At 46.2% G+C, this 23345-nt stretch overlaps 1 protein-coding gene across 4 annotated transcripts in view; it reads right to left on the reverse strand.

Annotated features, from left to right (window-relative positions):
* The window catches only part of DLGAP3 (DLG associated protein 3), a 54205-nt gene that overhangs the window by 12004 nt on the left and 18856 nt on the right, over positions 1-23345 (reverse strand). For all 4 annotated transcript variants that reach the window (XM_016147286.2, XM_016147289.2, XM_016147287.2 and 1 more), the window contains exons 2-8: positions 21888-21970; positions 19272-20429; positions 14796-15001; positions 14399-14471; positions 4091-4304; positions 3527-3840; positions 3044-3129 (exon numbers count right to left, since the gene is read on the reverse strand). In XM_016147286.2, the coding sequence (XP_016002772.1) occupies positions 3044-3129; positions 3527-3840; positions 4091-4304; positions 14399-14471; positions 14796-15001; positions 19272-20378 (2000 nt within the window). In that variant the 5' untranslated portion in view covers positions 20379-20429; positions 21888-21970. The remainder of the gene's footprint in view (positions 1-3043; positions 3130-3526; positions 3841-4090; positions 4305-14398; positions 14472-14795; positions 15002-19271; positions 20430-21887; positions 21971-23345) is intronic.

Raw genomic sequence — 23345 nt, forward strand, 5'->3', positions numbered from 1 at the left:
GATAGTACGCAAAGGGTGGAAATGCAGCAAGATAGAAGCCCCAGGTCCTGACACTGCACTTCTGCATCCAGGCTTTTTGTTTTTTTTGTTTTTTGTTTTTTGTTTTTAAATGCGAGAGAAAAACATTAAGACACTATTGAGGCCCTGTTACTCACAGCCAAACTTACTACAAATTGATAATAGTATTAAGCAGGGTTTATCCCAGGAATGAAAGAATAGGTCAACATGGAAAATCACTTAGTATAATTCACATTACAAATGAAAGGGGGGAAAAAATATCTATGATCATCTAAGTAGACTCTGAAAACAAATTCAGTAAATTTCCACTCTTACTTTCTATTTTAAACATTGTTTAAATAAAAACTCGTAGCCAACTAGGAATAGAAGGGAATTTCTTCAACCTGATAAATAGCATTCATCAAAATCTGTACCAAACACCATCGACTTAAGAGTGGGATTTGAGACGATATCCTCTAATATCAAGAGTGATACACTTGACAGTGAATTAGAAGTCTCATTCAATGCACTATTGCAAGAAAAAAATGAAAACTGCTTTAAAAGAAATACCCTCATTTGCAGAAAAAAATAACTGACTATATAGAAAACCCATTATGATGTTCAGATAAACTATGAACCCTAATGAGAGACAGCAGCAAAGTTACTAAATACAAAACTAATGGACAAAACTTAATAGTGTCCTCATAAATGAGCAGTGCCCAATTATAAACTACAATAGAGAGAAAAAAAATCCCCAATACAAGATCTTTCATAATGCAAAAGACCATCAACATCTTTCTTCAGGATGATGGAAAAATCCTGCTTACTAGTTTCCCCATACTCACTATCATGTCCCTCAAATTCATTCTCCACTTAGCAGCTAGTGATCATTTGTTAACATAAATTAGATCATGTCGCACCCTTTTTTAACCTTTTAATGGCTGCTCCTTAGTTACAATTAAATTCTACTTCTTTATCATGCCCATGCTCCACATGACCTAGCCCCTGCCACTGCCCCACCCCATTCCACACCAGCCAGATGAAATTTTCAGTTCCTGAAAGGTCAAACCCTTTCCTGCTCCAGCACCTTCACATATGCTATTCCCTTTTCCTAGAAAGATCACCCCAGCCCCCAACACTCCCCACCCCACCCCCCAATCTCAATCACCACCTGAGTATTCCTATTCAATCTGCAAATCTCAGCTTAAATGTCACCTGCTTAACCTAAATAAGGTCCCTTCTCTCTTAGCTCCTGCTTTTTCTCTCCTTCCCCACCATAATGTATAATGATATTCCCTTACATATTATACCATAAAGTGTAACCATGTTTTTATTCATAGATGATTTATTCATTGCCTTGATTCTCCTCTAGACCATAACTTCTATGAGGACAAGAGTCATGTTTTTGATGTTTCCCTGAGCATTTAACAGGAGCTATCATATAACAGATGCTTAATAAGTACTTTCTGAATGACTCAGCAAATGAATGACAAAGTTTGCTGATTTAGCTGGAATCTCAGTAGAATGTCTACTGCACTCTCCCCAGGATTCAGTCTTGTTAGGAGGAATGGGGGAACTCCGGGGGTGTATCTGGATGAAAGACCAAGAATCTTCATGAGGGTGTGAGTAGGGGCACACGGGCTCAGTTTATGGTCCACGGGACAGCATCGGAGTGCAGAAGGGCAAGGTTCTGAATGCACAGCTGCGTCCATCCATAACTCCTGACCCACCTCTCAAGAACTCAAGTCATGGATTTGAGGAATTAGGTTGGCCATAAAGTGCTACTTTTCTATGATCTTTGTGGAATATTAAGAGTTCGGAGGACAGCAGCTTTCAGGAGTGATGCGGGCAACAAGAGCAACTTTCTGCCACCCTTGATGGAGGCTTTTACAGCCTCAGAAGCATGTGGAACTGCAGAGAACTAGAGGAAGAGTGGGGGGAAATGGTGACTCCCACAGGAACCCCAAGAAGATTTGACCAGGCACGCACACATGAAACCAGTTTTCTTTTCATTTCTTTTTCTTGGAATTGTGCATTGAGTGGGAATTCTAGTTCACTGTCGAGTGTACCATTCTTGACGTTACAGGATATTGTCTCAATTCCCACTCTTAAGTCTGATGGTGTTTGGTACATATTTTTATTTACCCAGAAACAGTTGGGGGAACTTTAGGGGAGGTCTAAAGGCCAAAAATGACAACTAGATACAGAGCTATGAGGGACTGCTACTGGCACTCTAGTTTTCTCTACCAGTGGGTATGGCCTGGGCAACACAGAGTATCATGAAACCCTTAAGCAAGACCCGGGTAGGTTCCCAGACTCCATACTTAGGGTCACTGCCCTGGTAGCATTGTAGCCCAGAGGACAGACGGGCCACTATGGCACTGCCACATGGACATTAGAGAAAGCATCTTCCCACAGGAACTCAACAACCAAGTGACTTCTCCCAGTATTCCCTCCAGAGCTCACGATGCCAACTTTTCCATTGGAAATTAAGGAAGCAATGTTAATGAGGCTACCTATTGCCAGAATGGTGCCCGCTGGTAATTCTACCATCTCGGGTACACCATAGACTCAGACATATAATAAGTACCCCCAACTGGTTAAATGCTTGTGTGAGCCAACGGAAGAGGAGTGTTATAGCTGCCAGGGCCTTCTGAGAGACAATCTTCGTGTTTGTTTCTTTTTGAGCTCACATACTTGTATACCACAGGAAGTAATAAGGGATTGGCAAAATCCTATTATCCTCTATAAAGGACAATTGTTGGCAGTCTGCTCAGCACCTACCTGCTATGTCTCTGTACCGCCCCTTTCCCTCAACTACTATATATCTCCTACCTGCCTCAGAGCACCTGGGACAGGCACGGGTACTTTAGATCTGATAACCATCCTGGTGACATCTCTGTGGATAACATTGATAGCTGCTCCCCATTAAAGGGACTTGGTCTCCTCCAGGAAGAGACAGTGTGCACAAGGAGACCAGGCCATTATGCAGCCCTCTCTCCCCTTCTTCCCCAAGGAAGCTTGAGATGGCCCCATTCAGACCTACCTCTTGTCCTCTTCCACCTGTACTCCTATGGAGTGGAACTCTCTTCTACTCCTGTTCTCCGTGTCGGAGTCTGAGATAGTCTCCACCTGTTGGCAAGGCAGAGAGTCAGTGGCCAGGGCTAGGCCAGGGCACAAGCCCTTTCCAGGGAGAAGGGCCAGCAGTGTCTGAGCCCCAAGCCAGCTGGCAGATCCTGTAAAGACAATCTTCCTAATCAAGATGAGAGACCCAGGAGATCAGAGGCATCAAGGTGGCAACCTCTGGGAACCACTCTCCATTCAGCAGTAGGGACGATGGCGCCAGGAAGAGGGACAAGGGCCGGGGCTCGCTGGAGTAGCCCTGTCGATGACCAGACAGAGGGGCTACCTGCTCTCAGAGCAAGCCAAGGAAAAGGTCTTTGTCTCCAGAAGACCCCAGCGAAGGCCCTTCAACCCATCCCCAACCAGCCAGGGCCTGAGTTTTCGTCAGCGCCTCCTCCTTCCATACCTGCACCCCAATGGACGGCCGCCACTTCCGCTGCCGCGCCAGGCTCCGCAGCTCCTCCCTGCCAGGAATGGTCTTGATGATGAGTGTGGGGGGCTTGGGGCTGGCCCGAGGTGGCACCGGCGCCAACTCCAGGGTGCGCGCGCCCATGGCGGGGCCGTCCAGCCCGTCAGCTGAGCTGCAGCGCCGGGCCGGGCCCTCGGCTGCGGTGAAGCTCTCGTGGGCGGAGTCGGTGCTACTCTGGGCGGTGATGGAGATGCGGGGCGGGGCCTGGCTTCCCGGCGGGATGGTGGGCGGGGCCTTTCTGAAGTTGAAGGCTGTGGTCGGGAACGCAGAGACAGCGGGTGAGAAACGCGTCCCTGCAAGTATTTGTGGCCAGCTACCCACGCGGCGCCCGGGACTCCGCGTGCTGCCTCGTAGAGAGCCAAGGGGGTTCCCCCCATCGCCCGTCCCAGAGAAGCAAACGATCTACCTAAAGTCGCAAAGCACAGCTGGGCGGGGTCAGAATCAGAACCCAGGGCGCTCTCCAACCTAGGGCCCGGCTGGGGGCAGACTCGGAGTACTCACAGGAGCCGGGCCTCCCTGAGACAGAGGCAGGGGCAGCAAGGAGCGGCAGGCAGTCGTCGTCTTGAGAGCAGCCGGCCTGGATGGCCCGGAGGTAGCTGTGGCTCCGCATGCGGAAACAGCCGGGCAGGTCCAGGGCGTCCACGGCCTGAGACTCGAGCTCCCCAAACACAGACCCGCACACGGCCTCCAGCTGCTGGTTCAGCTCCTCGCTGAGCTGGGGACAGGAGCCGAGAAGACAGTTATTGGCATGCTGGGATGGGTAGGGGGGTGGAGGTTCTCTGAAGCACTTTGTCATAGAAATATATCTAGATCTGCAGAGGCTGTGTTTCTGTGCAACTCTTCTGCATTTAGACTAAAAGAAGCCCTCAGTCTCTGCAAAGAAAAATAGAGGTACCTTTGCTCTGTGCTGCTCTGCAAAATGCCTTGGGGGTCCAGTCTTTCCTCTAAATACTCTTCCCTCCACCTCATCTATACCTCTCCCAAATGTCTGGCTGTATGCCAGCCTCCAGACCACCCCATCTTCCTCTCCACCTAGTCCCAGCCCCTCACATTTTTCTTACTAGACCCTAAGGGAGAGGACCAGGGACCTGACAGCCACTCTCCTACCTAGTATGGGGCGGGGGGGGGGGGGGGCGCTGCAGGGAAGACCACTTTTTATTTTACTATTTATGATCCACCGCATTGCAAAATTGAAAACAACCATGCGGCAGGACAGAAATTAATGGGCGATGGAGCAAAAATTATCAACCTTCAAGTGTTCCAAGCCTCCCCCCACCTTCTGCCCACTAACTAGCATTCTGGTTTGGCCCACTGGTTCCTTCTCGGCCCTCCTTCTCCGAGGAAAGTTCAGCCATTGCTGAATGAGGTTCTTGTTTTTGTTTCCGATATTTTGTGGTGCAGAACCCATGATGTTAAAAAAAAAAATTAAAGCAACTAAGGAAAAAGCAAAACAAAAATTTCGTTCACAGAACCATGTCACACAACACTGCACTAAAACTAAATATACCACAGAGGCTGCAACTTCATTTGCATTATATGAGAAAACTGACACAAAGCAAAAATAAAGGTAAGAAAAGAAGGTGGTCCAGTGGTAAGCTCTATACCCAGAGCACAATGTGGGTGTACATTTGACTGAGCTTCAGAGCAGTCAAACCACCGTGGTGTATAGCCTGTGGGTTGCCTGCACGGGTTGCAAAGCAAGACCCACCTAGATTCAAGTGCTGCCTCTGCTACTTCCTAGCAGTGTGGCCTGGGAAAGTGACTTAGTTTTTAGGCCTCTGTTTAATCATCTGTCAAATGGGAATGATAATGGTATCATCTTCATGGGCCTTTTGGGGGGCTCAAAAAAAAATGTGAGGCCTCTGGTGCAGATACTGGCATATAGCAAGCTCTTAGTTCATGGACGAAGAGCATGTGAAGGTCTTAGAGTCTACCTGGGAAACACAGGCCACTGCTCATGAGAACCACAACTCTTGCTTCCCCTGAGCTCAAGAGAAATTCTCCCATGAAGTCACAGACAAGGTCTTCAGTAGCATCCACATAACAAATGTGACAGTAAGCACCCACGGCTGCATCTTGTGACATCTCCCAAGAAAGATTCATAGAATCATATTTATATGCAAAAAGAATGGCTTGATCCATGTGTGAAATGCAGCTCAATGTTTGCATTAACTCAGCCTCCAAGGTATAACATGATATCACAAAATTCTACGTAAAATTGAGGAGGAATTTTCATTCGATGGGCAAACTAAGGCTCAGAAAGGGCAGATGAATTGTCCAAGGATGCCCAGCTTGTATGTGATAAAACCAAAGTTAAAAGCTAGGCTTCCTGGCTTTCATGCCACGCTGACTGAACATCAGAATCTCCTGGGGAGCTTGTTAGATCCACATTAACTCAGGCCCCACCTCAAGGATCTGAACCCAGGGCTCTCTAACTTTGTGCCTTTTTTTTTGCTTTGGCTGCTGCAAAGCTCAGAACCAAATTTGCTGAAGACTCAGACCTCGTGGTTCCAATGTGGGGCCAGTAGCTTCTAAAAAAAGGACTGTCTGGACTTCTTTCTGCATTTTTTTCTAAAGGAACTTTATTACAAGTGTACAGAAGTCATAGGCCATGGAAAATTCAATCCAAGATCCTGTGGAAGTCAAGCTAACCTATGTTTAACTGGCATAAGCCACACTCCTGTGGCAGCTGTGGCTTCACCATGACTCCTAGGAATTTACCTCCCAGTTTCCTATCTCTAGGCCTCCAGGGTACCAAGGACCAGCAGTGGCAGAGTATTTGCTAAAACTTGGGAGCTAATCTAACTCCTACTATTTCTAGGCCAGGCTTAGGGTACGCCCCAACTAGAACCAATCCATCCCAGAGTGTCCCTTGTGGAGCACAAAATTGCTGATCTAACCCCAACAGAGAGTGTTCTGGTCTCAAATCAAGACACCAGGAATGAAAAGACTCGTACTCCAGCTTATCTCTGTACCTCCATCCCTCTTCTGTGTGTAAAGCACTAGGCAGAATCTCTGGCATATAGCAGATGCTCAATGAACATCAGCTACTATTATTAGTAGCAGGAAGTTCTTAAATCGCAATGACAATGCTTCTCAGAGACCTCTCTTTCCCAGGGGTTCTGAAGTTCTTGAAATCCCAACCATATGCTATTCCCACAACTAATTTTATACCAGGCAGATAGAGGGAGGGTAAGAAACTCCCTGGGGCCACACACCTTCCATCTCCACAGGCCAAGAGAAGCTGAAATTCCAACAAGAAACCAGGACCCAAGGGAAATGCAGAATGACATAGACTCTCGGAGGAATACTGTGCCTGAGTTGATCTTTACTATATTACAATTATGTGAATTCTCATATTATCCCCAGACTTCTTTCCACCCTGCTCCCCGCCAGCCCCTGCTGAGTCAAAGTCAAAGAATCCTCTTGGGAAATAAGAAACTTAGCTTTTCTCCAAATCATACTCAGAATCAATAAAAATTTCCAAGAATGTGGGATATTTAGAAGAAAATACTTTGGGACTAACTGAAAAGTTTCCGTGATAGAGTTAGTGGGTCCAACTGGGGGCTAGGCAACATTCTGTATACTTTATATATGTCATTTAGTTTAGATAACCTTGAAAAACCCTCCTATTTCAAAACAATCTAAAACATCAGATAAAATATAACAAACGTTGCTTTATATGCATAGCTGAGCTCACAAGAAAGAGAGATAAGTCCCCAGGGGACAAAAGCAAAGAGGAGACTGGAAAATCGGAATATTAACTGTGTGAGCCAATGCTGCAAACAGCCCAGTGGAGGTGGAAGGTGGAGGCTGGGGTTGCTAGTCTCAGTAACCAAAGGGCCTAGGTTTTAACACCCACTTAGGTGCAACTGTAAGGCTTTGGGCCCACGAAGCATAGAATTGGAAATGAGAACCCGTATAAAAGTAGGAAACCTTTGATGAAAAGGTAGAATAGAAGAAAAATCAATTATTAGTACAAGCTGATGATAAAGAAGCTAGCCTATAGTCTAGGCACTGGGGGAAAGAGAAAAGAAACAAATTTTTTAAGAATTTATACCCACAAACTAATCACATAGATACAGGATTCTGTATCTGCATAGGCCTTCATGGATCAGACCCCACCCATCCCCCCATTAAAAATTAACATAAAATGGTCCCAGACCAAGAATAGTCTAGCAGAAGTAATAACAAAATATTTCCTAACCCAAGCTGCTCAGGATTCTCACAGATAAACCTCCACTGAAGATGAGCCAATATTAGACTGAGAGACAGACCATCTCTGACGTGACCCCTAATGATTTCCACCTCCTCGCATTCATACTTTTATGTAGTCCCTCCTACTGAGTACTGAAGAGAATATGGAAAATACAATGGAATGTCACTTCTGAGATCTAATTACAAAAAGGCTGTGGCTTTCATCTTGGACAACATCTCTCACTCTCTCTCAGAGCCTTTGCTCTGGGAGAAGTAAGCTGTAATGTTGCAAGTAGCCCTATGGCGAGTCCCACATGTCAAAAAACTGATGTCTCTGGCCAGCAGCCAGCAAGGATTTTTGGCCTACTGACAGCCATGGGAATGAGCATGGCAGTAGATCTTCCTCCAGTCAAGCTTTGAGATGACTGCAATCCTGGCCAACACCCTGATGGGAGTCTTGTGAGACACTGATCCAGGTGGCACCCAGCTACACTAGGCTCAGATTTCTGACCCACATAAACTGTGAGATAATAAATATTTCTTGTTTTAAGACACTCCATTTGAAGTAATTTAGTATGTAGCAATAAATAACTACTACAAACTGTGACATAAACAAGAACTAAACCGTTATTGAGTTAAGCCATTGAGAATTCAAGGTTTACCTGTAACAGCAGCTAGTGTTACATAGTTTTTAAACTATGTTTAAGATTTCTAAAACGTAAAGGATAAAACTAAAAAACATAAGGGGAGGAGAAAAGCTTTTATAAATATTTGAAAAGGAACAAAATCAGATTTATAGAAATGAAAAAAAAGTCAGTGAAGTTAAAAACACAATTAATGAGTAAATAGTAGATGAGATACAACTGAAGAAAAAAACAGTAAACCAGAAAATACAGCTGAGAAACTTACTGAAAGGGATCATAGAGAGGTAAAAATGTGGAAAATATGAAGGAGTAGGTAAGACACAAGGAGGAAAGAGTAAGAAGGTCTCACATACAATTACTAGGACTTCCAGAGGAGAGAGACTAGATAGAATGTGGAAGAAGCAATACTTGAAGAGATAATGATGGCTGAGAATTTTCTAGACTTCCAACTTCAGGCATAACAGAGAAAGGACACCAAATTCTATCCCACCAAGACCATTATAAGGCTGGACAAAACTCAAAAACCACCACTTCATCACTCTGAAAATCAATCAAAGAAATATTTATTCTTGAAAATTACTGAACTTTGGGTAAGAACAGCGTGAGTCTGTGGTATCCTGGCCTGGGGATGCTCCCATTACCCCAGCTCCTAGCTCTCTGTTAGTTGCAGTAGTTCAATAAGGGTCGGGTAGACTCCAAAAACCAGTTGCTTCACTGTCACTGGCAAAGGGACCTCACTTAATTTTCAGCACTGTCAGAGTGTCAAGAAGAAGAATAGCCAGCAGCACTGAGAGGCTGAGGTTTTGGCACTATTCGGGACAAGCTATCAACTGTCAGACTAACCAGGGACTTAACGGAGAGTTTCATGGGGTGAGACAAGCATAAGCAATTTGATAAGTTCTGTACTTATCCTAGGTTAACAAGAAACTGGGTGCATGCACAACAAAACCAGAGAGGCCCTGAGCCATCCACACATCCCTAGCAAGTGGAGCCTGTAAACATGTGCAGAGGAAACATAAGGAAGTCTGGTTAAAAGTAAAACCCAGGACTGGCCTAAAAACAGCTTAAAGTTTATACTCCCCAGCCCATACATAGAACCATAAGCAGAGAGAAGAAGTCTTACTGGCTTGAGGCTTTTGAGCATAACCTCTGACCAATAGTCGCTGAACACTAAAGCTATCCAGACACAGAGCTAGCCTCTAGGAAATAAGGCTTAAAAATAAAAACAAAAAAGAAAAAAATTGGTGGAGACATCAGAGTCCACATTTGGCAGGGAAGACAGTTCAGGGATTAAGAGATAAACAAAGCAATAACAATCTTCAAGAGGTAAAGTAAGAATCCAGAGTTACTAGAATATGTTCCTTAAAATGTTCAGTAGTCAACAAAAAATTATGAGACATACAAATAAAAATACAAATGTTCTGAGATGTTTGATATAGCAAAGACTATAAAGCAGAATATATATGTTCAATAAACTGTAAGAAAGATTTAAAGGAAAGCATTGCAAAAATGGTTTAATTAATAGAAAATCATAATTATTCTTAAAAAAGATAAAGGAACAAAATAAAATTTTGGAAGCTGCAAAGTAGAATAACTAAAAAAAAAAATCACTAGAAAGGCTTGGAATAAGAAATAATCAGTAAACTTGAAACCAGAGCAGTATAAATTATCCAAACTGAAGAATGAAGGAAAAAAAGACTAGAAATGAATAGAGACTTGGAGACCTATCAGGCAATATCAAGTATACCAATATACATGTAACGGGAAGAGAGAAAGGGAAAGAAAAAATATTTGAAGAAATAATGGCCAAAAACTTTGCAAATTTAATGAAAAACATTCCAGATCAAAGAAGCTCAATGAACTTAAAGTGAGTTAAACATAAAGAGATCCATATCTAGACACATTACAGTCAAAATGTTGAAAGCGGAAGACAAAGAGAAAATCTTATAGCAGGAAGAGAAAAACAATTCATCAAATAAAAGACAACAACAATATGATTAACAATTGGCTTTTCATCTGAAACAATGACCTCTAAAGGCAATAGAATGGTATACTCAAAGTGCTAAAAGAAAAAGCTGTCAGCCAGAAATTCTATTTCCAGCAAAATTAGCCTTTAAAAATGAAGTTGAAAATACATTTCCAAATAAATATAGACTGAAGAATTTATTTGCAGCTGACCTATCTTACAAGAAATACTAACAGAAGTTCTTCAGACTAAAAGGAAGCAAAACCCAATGGTAACTTGAAACCACAAGAAAAAATGAATAGCACCAGAAATGGTAAATATGTGAGTAAATATAAAAGACTCTATAAATATATTTTTCTCACTTTTCCTCTTCTTTAAAAGAAATAAAATTGTACAGGCAATTATAATACCATCATTGGTTTATAATAACTGTTGGGTTTCTGATATACATGCAAATTATGTATATGACAGTAATAGCATCAAAAGGGAGAGAAGAAAGACATATTGGAACAATACTTCTATATTTTATCAGAATTAATTATATTTTAATAAGTTAAGATATACATTATAATTCCCAGCACAACCACCAATAGTTTGAATAATATAATAGAAAAAAATTAACAATAAAGAAATTAAAATGGTACACTAAAAATTTTTCTGTATTTAATGCAAAGGAAAGCAGTAAATAAAGAACACAGAACAAAAATTACATGAGACAATCCAACCATATTAATAATTGCATTAAATGTGAATGTACAAGACACGCCCATTCAAAAGACAGACATTATCAGGTTGGATAAAAAGCAAGTTGACTGAAAGTGAAAGAATGGAGAAAGATGTACCAGCAAACAGTAACCATGAGAGAATGTTCCTAATATGATAAGAGACATGAATCTTCAGATTCAAGGAACACACACACCTATTATAGTGAAACTGCAGAACCCCAACATCAAAGAGAAATGAAAAAATTACCTAAAAAGGCAATTAGATTGATGGTAGACTCTCAATAGCAACAACAGAAGACAGATAACAAAGGAATATCTTCAAAACACTAGAGAAAATAAATGTTGATCTAGAATTCTATAATAAACTAAATTATGCTTATTTTACTACTAACAGACATTCGCTGAAAAAAAGTTACTAAAGAATGCACTTTAAAAGGAAAGAATAAAATTTACGAAGGTATAGCGAAGCGGGTAAAGATGTAAGTGTATATAGTCAAGTGCTAGTAGCATAAAATGTAAGAACAATAATAAACATTAATCTAGAGAGGAAAAAGGAAGGTGGAACTAAAATACTGGGCAACAAGTAAAGCGAGAAGGGAAGAAGAGATCAAAATTAATGTGTCCTAAGGTCTTTGCTTTTTCCAGAAAAGGAGTGAAAGGAAATGTCAATTTTAGGTTTTGCTAAGTCAAATATGCACATTAAAATTATAGAAGTAACCATAGCATAAAGAATGATAATCGAATAATAACTGCCAAGCCAGTGTGAGATTTGGTGGGGAGAAAAAAAATGGAGAAAACTTTATTGATCCAAAAAGAAGTCAGCAAAGGAGTAGAGAAGCATCACCCAAAAGGCAGAATAAATAGAACGCACAAGGTAAGGTAATAGAAACAAATCCAAGCATGTCAGTAAGTAACAATAAATATAAATATACTAAACTCTCAAGCAATTGTCAGAATATACATAAAATAAAATCTAGCTATAAACTATTTACAAAAGACATACCTAAAACATAAGGAGAAAAAATGTTTTTTAAAAATGGAAAACAATGTTCTGGGAAAATACTAAACAAAAAATAGAGTTAAGGGCAAGAAGCACATTATAATAATAGGATGACATCTCTAGTGCATTAAAGCTGTTTCCTCTTTTATAAAGCAAAGATTTTAAGTCATACCTCCCAGGAGAAATATATAATGTTAGATATGATGTTAGATAGTATAAAATGTTAAGAAGAAGAAAAAAAAAACAGAGAAGAGAAATAGGAAGTAGTGATCTAAAATTTAAATTTTACAATATCTGGGGAAAAACCAGAAAGAAATGAGGGAGAGATCCACGGGAGTACTTGGGAAGGAGAGACCCAGGCAGAGGGAGCAGCAAAGGCAAAGGCCCTAAGACAGAAGCACGTCTGTGGTACAGAAAGGAGCAGAAAGGGAACCAGCGTGGCCGGAGTGAGTGAGGGAAGGGAATGGTGTTAGGAAAGGCGGCAAGGGCCAGATCATGCAGGACCTTATACATCATAATAAAGTCCTCGACTTTTCCTCTGAGTAAGCCGAGGGTTTTAAGTAAATGTGACACTATTTTTAAGTGATCATTTTTAAATGGCTGTACTGAGAGAGAATTAAGCGGAGCAAGGGCAAGTGCAGGAGACCAACTATGGTAGTGCCATAGTCCAGACAAAAGAACATGGTGACTTGGACTGGAGCGGTGGCAGTGCAGGTGGTGAGAAGTGATGGGATCCTGGAGACACTTTGAAAGTGGAACCAACAGGATTTATTGAAGGGTTGAATGTGAGATGCAAGAAAGAAAGAAAGAAAGACTGACTCGGGCTTTTAGACCACAACTTCTGGAGAGATAAAGTTGCCATTATCTGAAATAGAGAAGACAATGGATGGAGGAGAGAATTTGGCAGGGAAAAAGTACCAGCAGTTTAATTTTGGACTTATTAAGTTTGAGATGTCTATTAAACATCCAAGTGAGATTTCAATACACCATTAGATATACATGCCTGGTATTTATGGGAGGGTTTAGGCTGGAAATATACATTTGGAAATCATCAGGCACTCAGAAATATTCAAATCCATGAGCCTGGGTGAGCTCACAGAAGAACTCACCTAAGAAGTGAGGGTAGAGAAAGGCCCAGGAACTAAGCCCTTGAAAAGTCCAATGTTTAGACCCTTGAGAGTTGCAAGCACAGACTAAGAATAAGTCGCCAGAGAGAGAATCTAGAAGAACCTAAAAGGTGCGGTGTCCTCAAAGCCAACTGAGTAAAGTGTTTCAGGAAGGAGAGAGTCATCGACTGTGTTAGATGTTGCTAATGGGTCAGGTAAAATAAGAACCGAGCATTAATCAGCGCGTTTAGCAACACAGCCTGGTCTGATGTGAAAAGAAAGCTGTGCCAATCAGATTCCCTGATTCAGGAAATGTAACAAAGAAATGCTGAGAGACCGCGGCAGCAAACAATAGGAGCCAATGTGGACAGTCTTTTGCATTGCTTTTTGCATCGCTTTTTCCCCCAGCAAACAGTAAAAATAGCTAACCTTTATTTAGTGCTGGCTATGCGCCAAGAACACTATTATGATGCCTATTTTTAAGTAGGAAAAGTGGGGCTCAAAGAAGTCAAGTAACTTGCCCCAGGTCACTCAGCTGGTAAGTAGCTGAGCTAGAATTCAAACCCATCTCATTCCATTACTAACCTGCCTGGTCTCCATTTACTTAGGGGGATGTCTACACTTAGGTACAGAACTCACAATTATAAAATACCAGTTTGGGATGAGGTACCTAGAGTTTGCTTACATTTTCTCACTGAACTCTCATAATACTCCTGTGAGATAAATACTACTACTATTGTCATTTAAAAGATGAGAAAACAAAAGCATTGAAAGGCGTCTTGCTAGTGGTTCCAGAGGTGGAGGTGGGGGGGGGGGGCGGGGAGAAATCTAGCCCAGACCAGTCTATGAGCCTGCAGCTCTGCCTGTCCCCTGTCTGTACAATCAATCTTGCCTTTTGCATGGGGTAGGCTGGAAGCAATCAAGCCGGGACGGGGCTGGGGAATCTGAAAGAACTGAGGTTACCCTGGCATGCTCATCCCTTGGAAGACGCCCGGTTTTTAAGGATGTGACTCAGAGACCCCCTGTCTGAGTCAGCTCCAGGAGTCCCAAGCCAGATTTCCCAGCTCCCCCAGAATCAGGCCTGCAACTCTCTCTGATTTTAAGGCCTAGGCTGAGCTGGGACCGAATCCCCCTCCTGCCCTTCCTTCAGGCATGCTGGGCCTCTCCTTACCTGTCCGGTGGTGAGGGAACGGCTGTAGCCAGGGATGGAGCTCCGGGGGTGGATCCGGGGTGGGACGCAGCAGCTGGCAAAGGTCAAAATTCCAGATTCAGAATAGGGGTCTGCTAGGAAGTGGGGGAGGGGCATGAGAGCACTGGGGTCCCTGAGCAAGTTCTGTCCCTAAGAAACCCCCAGAGACACACACCCCCCTCCTCCAGAAGACTCCTGGGTAAAGGGATTCTCCCAAAGAGGCATTCAGATAGGGGCTACCACAGAGAAACCCTCTTTATATGGGCAGAGTGAGATGCCTCAGTTAAACCTAAAACAGGGAATGGACTCTGCACACATCTCCTTCAGGGACCCAGTATCCACTTCCCAACCTGCCCCACACCCCCACACCGATTCTTACTTAATCCGGGCCTGGTCCACACTGGAGGAGCGGCGGGAGGCAAAGCGCCGGGCCATTGCTTTGGGAGACGTCTTGGGGCTGCCGTCTGAGTCTCCGCTCTCCTCGTCCCCCATGGCTTTGATGTAGCTGCCGCTTCGCATCCTGCGGCAGGGGATCTCTCCATCCTTGCCCCCAGTGGGGTAGCCCCCCCAGTCATCTTGCGGCACCTGCAGGGACAGCGGCCTCCGTCTCTCAGACACGTCCTTACTAAACCTACAGGTCAGGCCCCTGCTTCCCTGCTGCCAGTGGGCAGCATTTTGCCCTGGCTCAAGCAGACCACACTCGAGGGCACACAGACTCCGAGTAGGAGACAGGTCTCAGGCAGTCCCCTTCCTTACAGGAGATGCCTCACCATCTTGCATGGATCTTTTGCTATTTAATTGAGGGCCACCTAGACAGTCAGGGGCAAGGGGTGACATGCTAGGTACCAAAAGACGGAAGATCAGAGGCCAAAATGACCTGTGTCAATCTCACTCCTAGTAGTGAAGTATCACCTTTCACCCCTCCTTGTCTTTCATCCACATAAACTGCTGATATCCTAAATCCTCCAAGTCTCCCCTCTCTCTTCTGTGAGGAGCCACAGAGGGTTTTAAGCAGGGAAGTAGCATTAGATTTGTTTCTGAAAGAACATTCCAACAGTCCAAAGAGAGGATGGATTGTGGAGGGCCAGGAGTAGAGCAGGGGCTCAAGTGGCGGGAGAGAGACCAATTAGGAGGCTGATGCTGTTATCCAGGCAAGATATGATGAGGCCTAAATTAAAACAATGACAATGAGGGGGAAGAGAAGATGGAAATGAGAGGTGTTAAGGAGCATCAGTGAGCCTGATTAGATGTGGGGGGTGAGGGGGCGGGGAGGAGTCAAGGATGACTGGGAGGCTGCTGGATGAGGACCTGGGGGATGGTGCTGTCGCTCACTAAGCCACAGAATCCCAGAGAAACGGGTTTCAGGGGAAGGTAATAGGCTCAGGGTTGAACATCTTGAGTTTGGCAGAGGACCGTAGAGCAGGTGGTTGGATATTTGGTTCTGCAGCTCAGTGAAGAGATCTGGGATGGAGGCAGACATGTGGGAGTCCTGGGTGGCAGCTGAATCCATAGAAGTGAATGAAACAGCCCAGGGGAAAAAAGAAAGAGCTGGGGAGGGATCCACTGACATTTAAAAAGGGACTGCAAAGAAAGGAAGAGGAGCCTGTGAAGTCACCTGAGAAGGAGTGGGCAGAGGGGTAGGAGGGAAGTCAGGAGAATGCCATGTCATGGAAACAGGAGACACTTCAAGAATAAAGGAGTTGATAATGTCAAATGCCACGGTGCATTCAGAGGTTAGTAACTCAAGCTCAAGAGTTAAGACAGATCTATGTTGAAATTCTGGCCCCATCACTTGCTAGCTAGGTGAACTTGAGAAAAACTGATTAATCCCTAAGCCTCAGTTTCCTCATCTGTGAATTGGTAATAATTATGTCTTTATCACAGGGTTGGTGGCAGGGATAAACGAGCCAATACAGAGTACCAGCACATAGTGCCCAATATACGTTAACTATTATTATTATTATAAGCATTTAAAGGTACCTTTCAAGGAAAGCTCTCAAGAGACCACTGCCAACACATTTTAGAGCAGGGGTCCCCAAGCTTTTTGGCACCAGTGACTGGTGCTCCTACGAGAATCTAATGCCTGATGATCTGAGGTGGAGCTGAGGTGGTGATGCTAGTGCTGGAGAGAGGCTGCAAACACAGATGAAGCTTCACTCACTGGTCGCTCACCTCCTGCTGTGTGGCTTTGTTCCTAACAGGGGACCCCTGTTTTAGAGGACAGACGGGGGGTGTGGAAGTCAGACTGCGGTAAAGGGAAGAATGAAAGGGAGTGAAGAAGTGGAGTCTATGGTCTAAGAACTTGGATATGAAGGGAAGATAAGAGATGAAAGGGGAAAGAGACTTGGGTATGTTTTCAGGATGAGAAAAAGAGCCAGTAAAGATAAAGATAGGAAGACAGTTCAGGGATGGAGGGGATCCTGGGGAGGTGGGCTCAAGCCCTGCTGGAGGCAGCAGCCTGGGATGAATGGTCCTGGTGCCTCCTCTGAGCCAAGAGTAAGGAGATGAGGGTGGCTGGAGATCTACATGAGTCTACAGATGGGCTGACAGGAAGGTGGGGGAGTCCTACACTGCAAAGAATGAGAATAAATGAAGGTGTGAGTGAGAGGGCAGGGGCCAGGAGGGAAGATTTAGAACACCTATTGTAAAGAACAGGTAAACAGGGTTGGGGCTGGACCTCGGAGGGGGTCAGGGTTCAGGGGAGGGACAGAGATGTTGGTGATGAGACCAGGTGAGGGGACAGAGATCAGTGTGCAAACAGAGACCCATAAAAGAATCCACAGGGAGGACTAGGGCTCAGCAAGGAACTAGGGCTCGATCAAAAGATGGAACACAGGGAGGAAACAAGGCTCCATAAAGGAACAAGGGCTCCTAGTGGAAAAACGAGTTCCAGAAGACCGAGGGAGAGTCAAGGCCCAGTAAGAGAAACAGAGTCTCAACACAAGGGTTGGGGATCCGCCCAGTTCGATGGGGCCAGCTTCCCCTGTTTGTGTGCCGGCGGAGCACCAGGCTGTCTGGAGGGTCCCTGTGGCCCTCTGTTCTCCCCCAAATGGGCTCAGACTCCCCAGTCCTAAGATGCCCTGGAACCCCAGACCCCGAGGGACCGTTCCCCTTCCCCATTTTCTACAGGGAGGAGCCACAGGCAGGCAGCGGCAGGCCAGCGGATGGAACAGCCAGGGCGCGCTCTGCCACACTGCAGGGTTCCCACTCTGTAGCCACTGCGGAGCTCCTCGCTCCTCTGCAGGACACTGTGAGGTGCATATTAAAAAGGAAGCCCCCAGGGAGGTCAGGGCAGCCCTGGAGTGGCAGCAGGGAGCAGTGGAGTGGCAGAGAGGCTCCAGAAATGGTGAAGGCTCAGCTACGGGGGAAGGGTCAGTACTCCTTCCTTAGGCCTGTCTGTTGGACCCTTCAACTGCCAGCTTAATGAACCTCTCTACCTAGGGAAGGAGCAAGAAAAGGCCAATCCAGAAGTCCTGAATCCTAGCCGTCTCCAACCTCCCCTTCTGTCTCCCACCCCTTCCTGCTTCCACCGTGGCCCACTTGCTCCTGGGTTTTCGTGAGCTCCCCCACCCAGGAGAGCCCTAACATGCAAATAACTTACCAGTAAGGCCAGTGACACCCAAAAGCCACATGCAAGCTCGATCCCCACACCTGTGAACGTGCTGCAGCTTCTTCCCGGAACACCCTTAATCCACTCTGCACTGAGATTCAGTTCAGGGGACATTCTTCCCGGAAACTGCTCTGACCACCATCACCCCGGGTGGGTGAGGTGCCTCCTCTGTGCTTCCATGGTGCCCACAGCTCTCTCCTACTACAGCCGTACCATACTGTACTCCATACTGTATTCTACCTCTACAGTGAGCTCCTCACAAGCAGCGTGTGTCTTCATCTTTGTATCCACAGCATCTAGGAAATACTCACTGAATGAATGACTACGGAATAACTATGTGAAATGTGGGTTTAGGGGATAACCCTAAGTCTGCTGGACTTCTAGAACTTGTATTGTCTTTCCCTTCTAAAAGTATGGAAGGGCTCATGAAAACATGGCAGAAGGTGTGGGAGGGGGGCCTGAGAGAGAGAAAAGGAAGGTTGATGGTGAGACGAGCCCCTGACCCCATCTCAGTAAGAAGATGGAGAACGAACAGTGTGGGATGGATGAAGGCTCCATAAGAAGGGGTCAGAGCTTCTAGCTTCACCTGCAGAGACCATAGAGGAGGTGAGATATGATGGGGACAGCATGCCAGCTACCAGCTGCATCATCCACTCCCTGGAAGCCCTGACCTGGCTCAGACTTCAGTGTATCCCCCAGCCTAAAAAAAACCCAGGGCTCTCTCACAGTCTCATGGGCATCCTATCACAGGCACGCCAGAAAAACAAATCCCAGCAGAGGCACATTCTGGCACAGACTTTCATATTCAAACAATATCTGGACCACCCAAATGCGAGAAGAAAAGAGGTCTGAAGAAGGCCCGGGGCAGGAGAGCTGCTTTCCAACTGCTGACCTCTAATCTCCAGGGGAGCTCGGCCAGGAAACACCACACTGTCCTGTCCACCGCCTACCCTCAACCTCATTCTGCCTCCAATTTCACAAAACAGGCCAGCACAGCCTGTCCAAAACGGCAGATCAAAGGGAAGTCACCTTGGTACTGACATACAATGCCAGACTAGAAGAGCCCCTTCATTGCACAAATGGGGAAACTGAGTTCCCAAAATTGTGAAGCAAGGCAGAGCCTCCCTGCATTCAGGTCCTCTATCATGGGGACAGCTGGCTCCCATCCAACTCTGTCCACAGCTTACTGGGTAACAACACTACAAGGACCGACGACCCTGTTCCCCACCCCCACCAAAGCCTCACCTGCAGATAGTGATAAGTCCTGGTTTTGGCCTTGGCCTCTGTACCCAGGAGCCCTTTGCCTGGCCCGGCCCCTGGGTATCCATCCCGGCCCTGGCTGACCATCATGGTATGCCAGGCACTTCGCTTGACCGATTGTCCATCCAGTGACATGGACATGCCAGTGCAGGCAAGACAGCGGCCTTCCGACCCGCCTGAGCGCCCCTTGAAGCTCAAGTCACGGTAGGACCCATCTGGAGCCTCCAGGCAGAACGGACCACCTGGCTCCCCAGGGGGCCGCCCACCCACCAGGAAGCCGCTATCACTGTCCAAGTTGTCATCGGAGCTCCACCAACCGGCGGCCTTGGCCTGGTGCCGCCCGTCCCCCTTGCGGTCCTTGCTCTTGCTCCTCTTGCCATGCCGAGACTGGTGGTGGTGGTGGTGGTGATGGTGATGGTGATGGTGGGAGGTGTGGGGGCCTCCGGAGCCCGGGCCAGGGTAGCTGTCTCCCCCAGAGCCACCTCTTCCCTCAGCCTTGGGCCCATTATAGTCTCGCTTCCCCGGGGCCTCCAGAGAGTGGGACTTGGCAAAGAGCTTCTGCACAGAGTGCACCAGGTGCCGGATGCGGCTGGGGCTCTCGCTGCGGGCCTCCGGGGCAGTGCCAGACCCCGGTCCTGGCCCGGGCCCAGCCCCTGCTGGACCTCGCTGGTATGGTAGCGTGTGGAAGCCATCTTGTTGAACTGGCAACTGCTTTTCAAACTGATCCAGGAGTGTAGGAGGCAGGCGGGGGGCACCCTTGCCCTGCGGGTGGCCCACACAGTCTTCACAGGTGTCAAAGGGGCCCTGGCCGGGGTACATCCTGGGGAAGGTGCTGCTACCCCCCCCAACCCCAGTCCCCCCTAGCCCTCCCTCAGGGCCTACGGATGGCCCCTCACTCAGGCTCAGGGGCCCTTCGGGGGAAAGGTGTCCCAGGCCAGCTCTCGGGGCACAGAAGCGGGGCTCAGTGGAGAAGGCCTCCCCGGAGCCCAGCAGGTATGGGGCCCTGGCAGCTGGGCCCACGTCCATATGCTGCTGGTCAGCAAAGCGGGCTGGGCGGGGATGGCTGCCTCGGTCGCCATGGTAACCCCTCATGGCCTCAGCAAGGGTTCTTCATAGTGCTGGGGGCCAGGCCCCAGGAACCTCCTGGAAAAACAGGAAGAGAACAGATTCAGATTAAACAACAGGCCACTTCGCCTAAACTACCTTTTATTAGGTATTCTTATAGCCCTCTAGGTAATGCATATCAAGTTATTGTGATTAATTGTAGTATCTTTCCACAAATAAGCTTAAAGTCCTTAAAAGAGTCATACTAGACAAAGACACGCACAAGGGCACACAATAATACCATCATTCATCAAATGCTGCAAATTTGATAAATACTTATTCACAAGAGAAAATGCCCTCAGCCAAAGGGTGTTTTTTTTTTTTTAAATCCTGAGGTTACCAAAAATAAGAGGATACCCAAACAGATGTAAAAAATACTCAGAGAAACCAGTCATTAGGTGAACTAGCTTTTAACAGGCTGACTTTAGGCACATCGATCCAGAGTCACGCCTCTTTCCCATCCCTACTCACTTCCATTGCTGTGGAGAGCCAGGCCTCAGGGTCACAGCTCCCAGCAGCAATAACCAAAGAGAATATGAACCCAGATCTACATATTCATCTTGATTACAAAGGAAAACCCCTCCCTTTCTTTCCAAACCCTGTTCCTTCCATCTGGCTGCAGGCTCATTCTCCCTCCCTGCAAGAGTGAGATAGGAAGGAATAACCTGACATGACTCCTTTCCTCTTCCGGGTTTCAAATAGTCCCCAGTGAAATTCCCACTCTTGCTCTTTACCCCCACCCACCACCCCCATTCTACTCGAGGGGAATGAAGAGAGGAGAAACCATAAGGAGAAGGAGCATTGGCTGCACAAGGCAGTATCTGAATCCGATGCTGGGAATGGAACTCAGGAGTTCCTTCTCCCAGGAACAGTGTGCTGGCAGGGCAGGGAGGTGATGGAGAGAAATCATTGGAAGCAATGCCCCTGGCCCCCATCCCAGGCTTGCCAAGACTACAGGACAGAAAGGTCAGCTCTCAGCAAGAACTGCCTCCAATCAGGACTCCAGAGCTGCCAGGACAGGAGCTATGGCAGGAGGGGGTGACAGCAGGAGGAACAGGGACTGAGATGCTGGCAGACGGCGCCCTCCCTCATCTCAGACCAGGCTCCTGGGCCATCTGCTGACTAAGAGGGGACGACGGCCTCAAAGACTCCAGACAGAAGCCCCTCCAAGACTCGTCCTCCATTGCACCCAACCACCTCCCAAAACCCACCATGTTTCAAGCTTCCAGATCCTGCTCCTGCTCATAGCTCATCTCCTACTATTTCCCAAGCACTTGCTATGGTACCAGGAACTATGCCCACCTAATATTCTCTAATCTCACTAAAATCCTATGTGTACATATTATTCACACTTACCCATGAGAAAATTGAGCTCAAAATGTGCAGTTACAAAGCCAGTAAGTGAGTGAGTCACTTTGAATCAAGATTTGAACCCAAGTTATTCTCATTTAAGAACCTCTATCTAATCCCCATCTCCCAGATTCTCCTACCACTCACCATCCAGGGTGTCCCATCCTTGGTGTCAGGATCCCCACCGCCAGGCAGAATCCTAACGTCAGAAGGCTCAGGACCACTAGCTCCTGATAGAAAAGAAAAGGATAGTGAGGCGAGCAAAGGGAGAAAGAGATTCTTCCAGAGTCCTCAGAGAACTAGTCTCTGGCCTTGACCGTTTCCCTTCCCAAACCCCTAAACAGAGGCTGACTGAATCCCCCATGATGCAGAGCCTTTGGCCCCCCCAGAGAGACAAAGTTGGCTAAATTATGCAAATACATGCAAATGAGCTTACAGGTTGGATTACCTCCAACTGCAGGTATCTGTGTTATCTGTCCATGGTGCTGATCCACCGCATATTTTTTTTTTCCCATTGCCCTCAAATATAATTCCATTTCACAAAAATTGGTTGAGCAGCTACCATAAACAAGACTCCGAATAAGAAGTAGATAGAGGTAATGTAAGTGTGATCCCTGTCGTCAAGGGCTTAGCGTCTAACACGGGAACAACCTCTCACATTACAGGGTGATTTTAGGTCCTTGTATTTTTACACAGGCTGGCCTCTCCTCCTGCAATCTCTTTTCATCCACTGCCCCTCCCCCAACCCTTTCTCTTTCCCACTTACTCATATTAAGCCCCACCTTCCCTCGAAGACTTTCTGTGCTCTTATTCTGGGTTAAGCCTCTGTTGGGCTTTTATAACACCCTGGGTTCCCCATGAAAGCAGCTATGATACTGCACTGCAACTGTCTGTTTCGGTCTCTGTCTCCCCAACTAGAATGTGGTCTTCTGCAGGGTAGGAACCAAATCCTATTTATCTCTGGGTCTCCAGCACCTAACTCTGGGCTTTGCCCAGAGCAGGTCCTTAATAAAGGTTCACTAAGTAGATGAATAAATGACTGTGCTAGAAAGAGGTACCAAGATGTTAGACTAGAACGGATGAGGGCAAGACCAGATGAAATAGAGGGAAATTGAGAAAGACTTTCCAGAGAAGAGTGTGAGACAGAGAACAAGATGACTATGTGTTCCATGGACAAATATGGAGGGAAAGAGAGAATTCCCAGTGGTGGAAACAGCAGGTACAAAGGCAGAAGAGGTAGGCAAATAAGGAATTACGAGGGGTGGGGTAGGACAGTTCCTGCAGATGTTTAGTGTTTGGCAAATACTGTCGAGAGATGGGACAGAGAGAGTAAGAAAGGAAAGTGACTGAAGTTTGCAACAGCCACGACCAGAAGACTAATGATGCCATTATTAGACACAGGGACAGCAGGAAGAAGAGCTAGCTTTGCAAGCATGATTAATAGTAGTGGAAGAGACACAGACATCAGGAAGAACTTCCTGACCCTGAGGAATGTGAGGCAGTGAAGAAGATTGTGGAGTCTCCTGGGAATCTTCCATAAAGGAGAGGGTGCCCAATCCCCAGTTCACCTTGTGGCCTGGGCTGGAAAAGCTGTTGCTTATCTTG

Source organism: Rousettus aegyptiacus, unplaced genomic scaffold (assembly GCF_014176215.1).
Source record: "Rousettus aegyptiacus isolate mRouAeg1 unplaced genomic scaffold, mRouAeg1.p scaffold_m13_p_1, whole genome shotgun sequence".
Lineage (NCBI taxonomy): Eukaryota > Metazoa > Chordata > Mammalia > Chiroptera > Pteropodidae > Rousettus > Rousettus aegyptiacus.